The following is a 13,416-nucleotide window of genomic DNA, read 5'->3' on the forward strand; positions in this document are numbered from 1 at the left end:
AAAGATGAAGTAAACATACTTTTCCCTATTCCTCCTACCAAAAACAACTAACGCCTCTGTAAAGAAACATAAGACTGAATGAAATGTGGGTAAGAAGGCAGAACAACCAGGACTTGAGGAACACAGTAGAGAACTCCTTGAATTCACTATTTGCCTAACATACTCCAGATACAGAACTGAAGAAGCCAGCAACTTGAACATATAAATGGGAACAAGGGAAAAAAAATCCAACAAAAGCCAAAGGACCAGGAAACGGCAACCTAACAAAACAAAACTTATAGATAGCAGCATCTTTATTCCAGCTAAACACCAAAGAAATAAAGAGCAACTACTAAAGAAGATATACAAATAGATCATTCAAATGTACTTCAGTTCAGTTCAGTTCAGTCACTCAGTCGCATCCGACTCTTTGCGACCCCATGAATCGCAGCACGCCAGGCCTCCCTGTCCATCACCAACTCCCGGAGTTCACTCAGACTCACGTCCATCGAGTCCGTGATGCCATCCAGCCATCTCATCCTGGGTCGTCCCCTTCTCCTCCTGCCCCCAATCTCTCCCAGCATCAGTCTTTTCCAATGAGTCAATTCTTCGCATGAGGTGTCCAAAGTACTGGAGCTTCAGCTTTAGCATCATTCCTTTCAAAGAACACCCAGGTCTGATCTCCTTCAGAATGGACTGGTTGGATCTCCTTGCAGTCCAAGGGACCCTCAAGAGTCTTCTCCAACACCACAGTTCAAACGCATCAATTCTTCGGTGCTCAGCCTTCTTCATAGTCCAACTCTCACATCCATACATGACCACAGGAAAAACCATAGCCTTGGTTTACTTAGACAACTTAAAATGGTAATATAAAAAGATGCTCAAGTTACCCACAGAAAGGCAAGAAACAGAAAACAGAAAACAAAGCAAGGAGAAAAAAAAAGAAAACAAAAAATGAAGAGGCAGCTGTAGCCCCAATAAATCAATAATTACAGTGAGTGTAAATGGTCTAAATGTACAATTAAAAGATAGAGACTGGCAGAGTGGATTTAAAAACTTGACGCAACTATATGCTATAAACGAGAAACTCAGTTCAAATAGACCAGTCTAAGCAGGTTGAAAGGAAAAGGATGGAAAAAAATCATGCAAATATTAATCAAATAAAAGCAGAAGCGATTAGATCAATGTCAAATACAGTACATTTGGGAGAAAATTACCACAGCATGAGTGTGGTCTTGTGTAATGACAAAGGGCCGATCCTCAAGAAGAAGTGGCAATTCTGAATGTGTATCCATCAAGTAACAAAACTCAAAATATTTTTGAGAGAGGGGTATTAATGTCTCCAAGTGTAATTTTAGTATATCAAGGCTGAATATTGTCACCCTGTTTATTTAACTAATATGCAGAGTACATCATGTGAAATGCTGGACTGGATGAAGCACAAGCTAGAATAAAGATTGCTGGGAGAAATATCAATAACTTCAGATATGCAGATGACACCACCCTTATGACAGAAAGCGAAGAGGAACTAAATAAAGAGCCTCCTGATGAAAGTGAAAGAAGAGACTGAAAACTCTGGCTTACCACTCAACACTCATAAAACTAAGATCATGGCATCCAGTCCCATCATTTCATGGCAAACAGATGGGGCAACAATGGAAACAGTGACAGACTTTATTTTCCTGGACTCCAAAATCACTGCAGATGGTGACTGCAGCCATGAAATTAAAAGAGGCTTGTTGCTTGGAAGAAAAGTTATGACCAACCTAGACAGCATATTAAAAAGCAGAGACGTTATTTTACCGACTAAAGTCCATCCAGTCAAAGCTACGGTTTTTCCAGTAGTCATGTATGAATGTGACAGCTGGACCATAAAGAAAGCTAAGCGCCAAAGAACTGATGCTTTTGAACTGCAGTGTTGGAGAAGACTCTTGAGAGTCCCCTGGACTGCAAGGAGATCAAACTAGTCAATCCTAAAGGAAATCAGTCCTGAATATTCATCAGAAGTACTGATGCTAAGCTGAAGCTCCAATACTTTGCCCACCTGATACAAAAAACTGACTCATTGGAAAAGACCCTGATGCTGGAAAAGACTGCAGGCAGGAAGAGAAGGGGACCACAGAGGATGAGATGGTTGGATGCCATCACTGATTCGATGGACGTGAGTTTGAGCAAGTTCTAGGAGTTGGTAATGGACCAGGAAGCCTGGTGTGCTGCAGTCCATGGGGTCACGAAGTGTCGGACACGACGACTGAGCAACTGAGCTGAATTGAATATCACCTTGATACCAAAACCAGGCAAAGTGAGTAAAAGCAAACAAAAAACAAAAATACAAACATCTCTCATGAATAGAGAGTCAAAGATCCTTAAAAAAATATTAGGATACACACATGGGCAATAAATAAACTATTCATCATGATCAAGCAGATTTTATTCCAGGAATGCAAGCATGGTTCAATATTCAAAAATTAGTTACCAGGCTAAAGAAGAAAAATTACATTTTACATCATATCAACTGATATAAAACAAATATTTGACAAAATTTAATACCCATTCATGATTCAAAATGCTCAGAAAAAGGACAGAAGGAAATTTTCTCAAATTGATAAAGAGAATCTACAAAATTCCTACTGCTAGAGATCTCCAAGAAAATTAGAGATACCAAGGGAACATTTCATGCAAAGATGGGCTCGATAAAGGACAGAAATGGTCTGGACCTAGTAGAAGCAGAAGATATTAAGAAGAGGTGGCAAGAATACACAGAAGAACTGTACAAAAAAGATCTTCACGACCCAGATAATCACGATGGTGTGATCACTCACCTAGAGCCAGACATCCTGGAATGTGAAGTTAAGTGGGCCTTAGAAAGCATCACTATGAACAAAGCTAGTGGAGGTGATGGAATTCTAGTTGAGCTATTTCAAATCCTGAAAGATGATGCTGTGAAAGTTCTGCACTCAATATGCCAGCAAATTTGGAAAACTCAGCAGTGGCCACAGGACTGGAAAAGGTCAGTTTTCATTCCAATCCCAAAGAAAGGCAATGCCAAAGAATGCTCAAACGACCGCACAATTGCACTCATCTCACACACTAGTAAAGTAATGCTCAAAATTCTCCAAGCCAGGCTTCAGCAATACGTGAACCGTGAACTTCCAGATGTTCAAGCTGGTTTTAGAAAAGGCAGAGGAACCAGAGATCAAATTGCCAACATCCGATGGATCATGGAAAAAGCAAGAGAGTTCCAGAAAACATCTATTTCTGCTTTATTGACTATGCCAAAGTCTTTGACAGTGCGGATCACAATAAACTGTGGAAAATTCTGAAAGAGATGGGAATACCAGACCACCTGACCTGCCTCTTGAGAAACCTGTATGCAGGTCAGGAAGCAAGTTAGAACTGGATATGGAACAACAGACTGATTCCAAATAAGAAAAGGAGTACATCAAGGCTGTATATTGTCACCCTACTTATTTAACTTATATGCAGAGTACATCATGAGAAACGCTGGACTGGAAGAAACACAAGTTAGAATCAAGATTGCCGGGAGAAATATCAATAACCTCAGATATGCAGATGACACCACCCTTATGGCTGAAAGTGAAGAGGAACTAAAAAGCCTCTTGATGAAAGTGAAAGAGGAGAGTGAAAAAGTTGGCTTAAAGCTCAACATTCAAAAAATGAAGATCATGGCCTCCGGTCCCATCACTTCATGGGAAATAGATGGGGGTAAACAGTGGAAACAGTGTCAGACATTATTTTTGGGGGCTCCAAAATCACTGCAGATGGTGACTGCAGCCATGAAATTAAAAGACGCTTACTCCTTGGAAGAAAAGTTATGACCAACCTAGAGAGCATATTCAAAAGCAGAGACGTTACTCTGCCGACTAAGGTCCGTCTAGTCAAGGCTATGGTCTTCCCAGTGGTCATGTATGGATGTGAGAGTTGGACTGTGAAGAAGGATGAGCGCCAAAGAATTGATGTGTTTGAACTGTGGTGTTGGAGAAGACTCTTGAGAGTCCCTTGGACTGCAAGGAGGTCCAACCAGTCCATTCTGAAGGAGCTCAACCCTGAGATTTCTTTGGAAGGAACGATGCTAAAGCTGAAACTCCAGTACTCTGGCCACCTCATGCGAAGAATTGACTCATTGGCAAAGACTCTGATGCTGGGAGGGACTGGGGACAGGAGGTGAAGGGGACGACAGAGGATGATGGCTAGATGGCATCACTGACTCGATGGACATGAGTCTGAGTGAACTCCGGGAGTTGGTGATGGACAGGGAGGCCTGACGTGCTGCGATTCATTGGGTCGCAAAGAGTCAGACACGACTGAGTGACTGAACTGAACTGAACATTATACTCATAAATGAAAACAATACTTTCTAAGATCAGGTAAAAGGAGGGATATCTGCATCACAGCTCTTACTCAACATAGCGCTGGAAGTTCTAGTAAGTGCCATAAGGCAAGAGAAAGGCAGGGGAACCATACATATTGGAAAAAATAAAATAAACTTGTTCTTGTTTGCAAGTAACTAATTTTCTACATAGAAAAAAATTTTGTAATTACCAAATAACCTATTATAAAAAAAAAGAAAGAAAAACCAACTCCTAAAACTAAAATGGGGTTCTACGATGTAGAAGGATATAAAATAAAACTTTAAAAATCCATCCTATTTCTGTATACAGGGAATGATCATGAGGAGGGTACTGCAACAGCATTCTCGTCTGGAGAATCCCATGGACAGAGGAGCCTGTTGGGCCACAGTCCACAGGGTCACAAAGAGTCAAGACACAACTCAAGCCAATAACACACCACACGCATACTGGAATGAACACACAGACAGGAAAATTTAAATACATTATGATTTATATTCACTCTAAAGAAACAAACAAAAAGAGAAGTATTAAGTCTAACAAAATATTTACAGGACTTACATACCAAAACTATACAAAACTGATGAAAAAGATCAAAGAAGATCAAAATATATGGAAAGATATAGCACATTCCTTGATTGGAAGACACTACCTAGTAAAGATGTCAGTTCTCCCCAGTTTGATACAAGTTATCAAAATCCCAGCAATATTTTCTTATAACCACAGACAAGAAGAATCTATCTATTAAGACTTATTACTCTATTTCAAGTTCCAAAAACTATGTGATATTGGCAGAAGGCCAGACACAGGGACTGATGAAAAGAAGAGAATCCACATAGATATGTTCAACTGATTTACGAAAACAGTGCCAAAGCAATTCAATGGAGGATAAATTTTTCAACAAATGGTGCTGGACACCTGGGCATATAGAGCTATTTTAAAGAGCTCTTAGACTGGACACCAAAAGAAAGCTCCAAAAACAAAAAAAACTGATAAACTGGACTTTATCAAAATTTAAGACTTTTGCTATATAAAATACCCTGTGTGACAGTATGATTTATAATAAGGAATATATATTTACTTTCTGTCTGGTGTTCCTGGTACATAGATCCTAAAACCTCTGAAATTTCCTAAGTGATGAGATTCATAAAGATGCTTCATGTTGATGAGGTGATATTTGGATTTCTTTGAAAGATAGGGTTCATTGCTAAGAGAACTATTATGTGACTAGAAGACTGGAACTTTCAGTCCCACCCCCAGAAGGGACAAAACACCAACAGCCAATGATCTAATCAACTAGACCTACAAAATGCAGCCTCCATAAAAACCCAGCAAGACAGTTAAACAACCCATGAAGATATATATCTATACCAAGGAATACTACTCATCAATATAAACAAGCAAACACCCAACAACCTTGGCGACTTTCCAAAGAATTAACCTGAGTTAAAAAAAAAAAAAAAAAGGTTAGACACAGCATAATTCTATTTACATAGTATTTTTAAAATAATTTAATTAATTAATTAATTTGATGGCTGTACTGGGTCTTCACTGCTGTGCGGGCTTTTCTGTAGGTGCAAAAAGCAGGGGCTGTTCTCCAGCTGCGGAGCACGGGTTTCTCATTGAGGTGGCTTCTCTTGTTGTAGAGCAGTGCCTCTAGGGTGCTTGAGCTTCAGTAGTTGTTACACTTGTGCTCAGGAGCTGAGGCTCGCAGGCTCTAGAAAACAGGCTCAAATGTTGTGGCACATGGGCTTCACTGTTCTGAAGCACGTGGGATCTTCCCAGATCAGGTATCGAAACGGTTGTCTCCTGCACTGGCAGGCAGATTCTGTACCACTGAGCCACCAGGAAGTTCTACATATTATTTTTGAAATAACGAAATTACAGAAAGGTTTTTTAGTGGTTGTAACAAATTAAGGAGTGAACCGGGGCAAGAAGAACCAAGTGTGGCTATTAAAGGGCAACAAGAGGGATCCTTTGGTGAGGGCACCATTCTGTGCCTTGACTGTGCATGTGTGTGTTGGTCGCTCAGTCGTGTCCAACTCTTGGTGACCCCATGGACCGTGGCCCGCCAGGCTCCTCTGTCGATGGAATTCTCCAGGCAAGAATACTGGAGTGGGTAGCCATTCCCTTCTCCAGGGGAGCTTCCCAACCAATACCCTGGTTGTGAAGCTGTACTATAGGTTTGAAAGATGTTATCACTGGAGGGACATTGGTAAAGGCACATGAATTGTTCTCTGCATTATTTCTTACAGGTTCATGCGAATCTTTTAAGTACCTCAAAATTTGTTTTTAAAAAATGAATGTGCATCTAAGGTTATAGTCCTATCTTTCACAGTAGAACAATTTTGAAGAACATGGAAAAACTTAAAAAAAAAAAGTGACACATGCTAGCCTTAGGCAAACAACTTTAAAGAAAATGGTATGAACTGATTTACATGGGAGAAACACTCTGGCTCTGTATGAATGGATGATATAGCAAACAGACTTGATTTTTGAACAAAGTGATACATTTTCTCTTTCAAATAATGAACAGTGATATGAGAAATTATGAAAGTTTTCATAGAGTAAGGGTAATGTAACCGTTTTTTAGTAGCTAGTACATTAAAATGCAAAGTTGCAAAGCTCAGGAAAATAACAGAGATCTGTCTGAAAACGGTGAAATTAAGTGAAAAGACTTGTTACAGAGAGATATGTAACAATGTCCAACAGAATTGCTGAGATATACAAACATCTCAGTGAAACTATACTTCCAAGAGAGAAACATAACAGCACAAATATCAAATAGTAAAGGCTCTTTCTGAAATGGAAGACCAATGAATCAAAACGGAAGGTGCCATAAAGACTTTCCTACCCATCCCCAGCATTTACTTTCACGGGCTTTTACATACATTGAATCAGTATAAAACCTGTGACCAATGACCCTAACCTCAAATAAAGTTTGTAATCTTTAGAGGATGAGCTGGTTGGATAGTATTACAGACTCAATGGACGTGCATCTGAGCAAACTCCAGGAGACAGTGAAGGACAGGGAAGCATGGCATGCTGCAGTCCATGGGTCACAAAGAGTCAGACATGACTTAGTGACTGAACAAAAACAGCAAAATCTTTAGAGAAATGAATACAGGCTAAGGTTTGTAAATATGTATATACTATAAGATTACAAAAAAACCTTAAACCAGAAGGACATAAGCTGCCCCTGAGAGGAGAAAAAGACTAGAAGACGAACAAAGAAGAGGGCCTTAACATTCTGTAACGTTTTCTTTCTTTTACATTAAAAAAAAAAACAGACACAAAAGTGACAAAATATTGCTAATTCTGGTAGTCCTTCTATGGATTACACTTGGCTACATTTTATATTTTTCTGTTTTTCAAATTTAAAAACAAGAAAATAAGAATAAATCAGACTTACCATAGGGAAATAGAACAGAAAAAGGCTTTTGCAACTCACATTTCCCTGACATCCATTTTAAGAGGACTCACCCAGTGTAACCCTATAGATAAAACCTTTCCAAAAAATCATTTATAAAGGTGATGTCTGTTGAACATGGATTTACATATATTTGTAAAGGTATTATTTATATTCTTCCAATTGCTTTTGTGAACAATGACATTAAATTTTATAATATGACATGGATTTATATCAACAAAACCTCATTCTATAACTATCTTTAAGAAATAAAATTCTTGAAGATTTTGGGGCGGCAAGGGTGGTACAACACACAGCATGTGGGATCTGAGTTCTCCAACCAGAGACGGAACTCAGGCCCCTTCAGTACAAGGGCAGAGCCACAGCCACCTGATGAGAAGGCAGTCTCCCTGCGCTCTCTATTTAGGAATCAACTACAGAGTAAGCTGGCTACATCTACAAGACTAGTCAAGAACCATAATGTGACAAAAAAAAATTTGCAGGTATTAACATATGCTTACATGTAACTTTTAACCTTGCTGGTTAAAAAAAATATTTCTCAATACTTCTTACTAAGTCAATTATGTCCCCAAGTTCTAACATATTAATGAAGCCCTTATAAATCAATTTTATTTTTGATTTTTTTGATTTTTTAAAAAATGCTTAAATACTGGTCTTTATATTAGAGGATTCAAATGGATCAAAATTTTCTAACTGCTTTCTGCACTTTGTAAGAATCTCCATTTTTTGAGATTTGAACATTATAAAAAGAAATAAGCTGTTTTACAGCATGATGAAATAAAGTCTGACATCAAGAATGTATAACCAAAACATAGAGGTGACTGAAATAAGGGCAAGAAAAGCAATGCTGGGCTAGGAGGAAAAAACAATAAAAAGACTAGCAGCCAATCTATCAGTGAAAAAGAGAAAAAACTAGTGGGCTACATCTAACAAACTGATGAACTCTGGGCAAGAATGAACCTGCAAATCCCTGGCAAAGATTCCCTCATGCCTTCTTTAGACTCAAAGACATACATATAAACCATAAGCAGCACAAATATGGGAAGTCATACCTTTCAGGCCTAAAGTCTGCAACTGAAACAGTTTTCCCAGCTCAAAAGGTAGAACTCGTAACAGGTTGTTATTTAAATGGAGTTCCCTGTAGATGTAAAAATTCCAGGAAGTCAAAAGATATATTAACTTTAACAGCTAAAATCAACAATATGATTTCTAGGAATATAAAGATATAAATTCTTAATATAAATTTAGTATTATATGCTAATGTCTAGTACAGTGCTTCTCATGTGGTTAAAAAAAAAAAAAGACACAACAAAAAAAAAAAAATCACAAACTGCCAAAGACATACATTTATAAAACACGGTGGGGGGGGGGGGAGGGAATCAATTATTGTAAAAATGAGAAAGAAAAAGACCAACAAAATATAAGCCCACTTTTTAAGAGCATGAGATTCAACAGATGCATGCTGCGAATCTCACTGCAAGCTGGTGACACACTCTGAAACGGCACAGTCCAGAGACTGCCTGGCCAGCACAGGTGGATGTCTCCCACACATATTTCAGAAAGTGGGAATGAAAACCCTGCCTGACATGCAAACTGTGAAAACGGAATTTAAATCATGCCGAAACAAAATACTTTACTGTAGCTGCACAGTAAGTTTATGATTAATATTTTTCCAAATTTACTAATGTTTCACTTTATGAATACTGGCAGCTATATTAATAACAACTGATTATTTTAATGATTTGTTTTGCATAGAAAATGTAACTATTAAAGACACCTTCAGTAGGAAAAAAAGAAAGATCCAATAGGAAGATACTGGTAATATCCTATAATAGTAAGTTTTGTCAATTTTTACCTGTGAATGAAAACTACTTCTAAAATCCTTGGTCCTTAGAATTTAAAAGAAGCTTGGTTACTACTGAGTAAAACCAGAGGTTGGTGAAGCCATAAAATGAACAAGAAAAACTTGTTCTGAATACCTGTTATTTCCAAATATATCACATAGGAAAGGAGGTCCTTTAAGTAAATCTGGTTCAGAGGATTAAAAGTCATGGTATATACTCAAACCTGAAATTGTCAAAGGGCTGGTCTGGAAACAAAAGAGGTTTAAAAAAAAAAAAAAAACCACCTCTCACAAGGTCCTTATACCTTTTTTTTTTATTATGCAGCAAATGATAGAAAGCAGCAGAAAAAGTCAGTGGAATTTTTTTTTAAGGCAAATAATATGAAATGGTACAAGATTTTCCATTAGGATTAACACAATAGCTAGAAATTGACTTTATATTCAACTTGAGCAAATCTCATCTATCTTAGAAAATAGAGGTTACAGGAATTACCATTTACTAATAAAGTATTTGCCAAACAGGGTTGCTAATAGCTTTTTAGTCAGTATCCCAAATATTGCTGATCTCAGCTGGGTCCCTATTACAGCAACTTCACAGATGAAGGAACACTCAACAAGGTTATAAGAAGCTTGCTCCAAATCACACAATTTATAAATGACAAAGTTTCTAATCTAAACTCTGTATGACTCCACATTCTATCTGCCTCCTATACTCCACACTAAAGTCCCCCACATTCAATCACTAATTCTAGCTTCTTTCAAGTCCCATCTTTGTTACTATTATGCACAGAAGCCCTGGGACAGTCAAAAAGGTATCACTAATTGGCAATGACTTCCTAGATCCTGTATTAAGGATAAGGGGCCCCAGAATTTAGTGGAGAAAAAGCACCTCAACTGTGTCACAAGTAAGTGCATATATGGAACAACACAAGCACGTTCTAGCTGTTCCACTTCGTCTTAAAATTTTGTTTCAAATATGAAGCATATTACACAAAACAGCAATAAAATAAATGCTAGGCAATGGATCTACGTGACTTATGATTTGTTAGCTGACATTCAATTTTCCCAGAAAACTTTACCTCATGTTTAATTTTGTTCAAATAACATTAAATTGACAACGTTGTTTCCTAACAAAGTGGTGTTTCCTAAGGATATAATAATGTTTTGTTTTAAGGGTATATAACTATGCACTGAGTTGGGTCTGTATACCTGAGTGATACCATGTTTCCGAGTTCTGCCGGTAAACTTCGGATTTTATTAGAGGACAGGTCCAGATACACCAGATTGTGAAGCTTGGCAATGTCTGAAGGAATGCGGGACAGGGAATTGTCACTTAGATACAAAGCTGTCAAGTGAGTTAGTGACCACAAAGATGAGCTTAAGCTTCTTACTTTTCCTGTAAGAGAAAAAAAAAATGGGACAAGAATTAACTCTACAATTTGGTCTCTGGATTAAGTAACATTTAGATGTTTTATTGAGTAATAACTTATCATACAAAAAATTGTGAGAAAGGGGTCAACACCTTATTGATTCTAGAACAATTCACTGCTAGGATTAAGTTATAAACTCTCCACTTAGCAAACTAACCACAACTCATTTAAGGTAATATATCAGTAGATTGCATTGTTATTTTAAAGAGCACAATAGTTAAAAGACTTTATCCTTTAATTAGCCTCAGCTATGAAAAGAAATAGTATGAGTAGTTTATAGTAGTAAGTCTAATATACATGAATCGACCAATTTCAGAGATCAGACACCCATCAATGCAGGAGTGATCCGTTAAGGAAGGGAAACAAACAAGTCAGGTCTACCATTATCTGAGCTTCCTTCTGGAACAGCTCAGCACAGTTAGGGGATTCCAGGGGAAGAACACTGATCTCCCCCAAGTACAGGATACACAGCACATGTCCAGGGAGGCCAGGATGATTAGAATTTATAAAGGCAGAGTACCAGAGAGGAGAGAGATGAAGAGAGAGGTTTAGAGATTTGACTTTCCTCCCCAAGTTACCAACTGATCAGCAGATGCATGTGAGAAACTGCCTGAACCAGAGGAAAAAAACACCCAAAAGGAGCAGAGGTAATAATCCCTAGGTTCACACATCACTCAAGTTCACACAGCACTCAATAAGGTAAAATCCACAATATCTGGCACCTAATTAAAAATTACTAGGTACACAAAGAAACTGTAAAATAATATCCATAATGAAAAGTCAGTCAATTAAGACCAGTCCACAAGAGATAACAATGATACAACTAGTAGATATTAAAAGTTACTTTAATTATATTCCATACTGTCAAAAGCTAGACAACTGAACGAGACAGCACAGACGCTCATACTGAACTTCTCAAGTTGAACACCATGGTTAAGAGGAAATGGAGAATGATTGCTAACGTACTCAGGGTTTCTTCCGGGAATGATAAAAATGTTCTCAGATGAACTGTGGTAAGGGGTGCACTACAAAATATATAAAAATGACCGAATTTGTACTGTAAGTGGGTGAACTGTGTGAATTATACTGTTAACAATTATAGCTGCCACCAAGAGAGAGACAGACACACACACGTAGGCAGAAAAATCCCCACAATAATGCCACAATCTAGCAGCCCAGCGAGGCATTTTCAAAAGTGAAGGCAAACTACAAGATGAAAAGAGCTGTGGAGATGGGTGGCAGTGGCAAACGCACACTATGAATGTATCTAAGAAACTTTCCCATCCAGGGTATTTTGGAACCAAATGGGTTCACTGGTGGGTGTTACCAAACGTTCAAAGGAGAATTAAAAACAGTTCTATACAAATTCATCCAGAAACCTGAAAAGGATACTTTCCTACTCGTTATGAGGTCAACAGCACCCTGATACCAAAACCACACAACACTAGGGCAAGAAAACTACAAAACAACCTCCTCATGAACATAAATGTGAATGTAACGAAAACAAATCCAATAATACATTAAAAGGGATAATGACCAAGTAAGATTTGTGACAGAAAATGCTAGGTTTGTTGAACATTTAAAAAATATCATTAAAAAAATGTTGTCTCAGAAAAGAAAGCATTGGACAAAATCAGTATCCATTTCTGACTTTTAAAAACCTCTCCTATCAGCTGATTTTTCAGCAGAAACTGAAAATTTTCATTTTTTATTTTAAAAATAACTTTAAAATTATTTTTAAAAATTATAGGGACCCCATAGACTAAATAGCCTGCCAGGCTCCTCTGTCTATGGGATTTTCCCAGCAAGAATATTGGAGTGGATTGCCATTCCCTTTTCTAGGGGATCTTCCCGATCTAGGGATCAAACCTGTGTCCCCTGCATCTCCAACAGATTCTTTACTGCTGAGCTACTGGGGCCAAATGTAGACTGTTATACAAAAACTTCATGGTTAACTGCAAACTAAGTATAAATAGACATACACACAAAAAAGGAAGTAACTGAAACAACACTAAAGACAGTCATCAATCATTAAGAATAAAAGGGTAAAAAGACCTAAAAAAACAATAAAACCATGAACAAAATGGTAAAATTGATTATATATAAATCAATAATTACCTTAATGTAAATGGACTAAATGATCCAACCAAAAAATAAGAGTGGATGAGTGGATGCAGAAGCAATATCCATAAATATACTGCCTACAAGACACTCATTTCAGAACTAATGATAACACACAAAGTGATTGAATGAAAAACAGAAGTGTACGCAAAATGGAAACCAAAAGAAAGCCAGAGCAGTAATACTTTTATCATACCAAAAAAAAAAAAAAAAAAAAAATCACCGTTAAAATACAGACTGTCA

General features: G+C 37.7%; 1 protein-coding gene across 3 annotated transcripts in view; it reads right to left on the minus strand.

Annotated features, from left to right (window-relative positions):
• CNOT6 (CCR4-NOT transcription complex subunit 6) overlaps positions 1 to 13,416 on the minus strand; it is a 92,858-nt gene that overhangs the window by 17,811 nt on the left and 61,631 nt on the right. For 2 of the 3 annotated variants that reach the window (XM_015095724.3, XM_015095723.3), the window contains exons 3-4: positions 10,832 to 11,018; positions 8,832 to 8,917 (exon numbers count right to left, since the gene is read on the minus strand). The exons of the other annotated variant lie outside the window; for it this stretch is intronic. In XM_015095724.3, coding sequence (XP_014951210.1) covers positions 8,832 to 8,917; positions 10,832 to 11,018 — 273 coding nt within the window. The remainder of the gene's footprint in view (positions 1 to 8,831; positions 8,918 to 10,831; positions 11,019 to 13,416) is intronic. 3 annotated transcript variants of the gene reach the window in all.

This window comes from Ovis aries, chromosome 5 (genome assembly GCF_016772045.2).
Source record: "Ovis aries strain OAR_USU_Benz2616 breed Rambouillet chromosome 5, ARS-UI_Ramb_v3.0, whole genome shotgun sequence".
Classification (NCBI taxonomy): domain Eukaryota; kingdom Metazoa; phylum Chordata; class Mammalia; order Artiodactyla; family Bovidae; genus Ovis; species Ovis aries.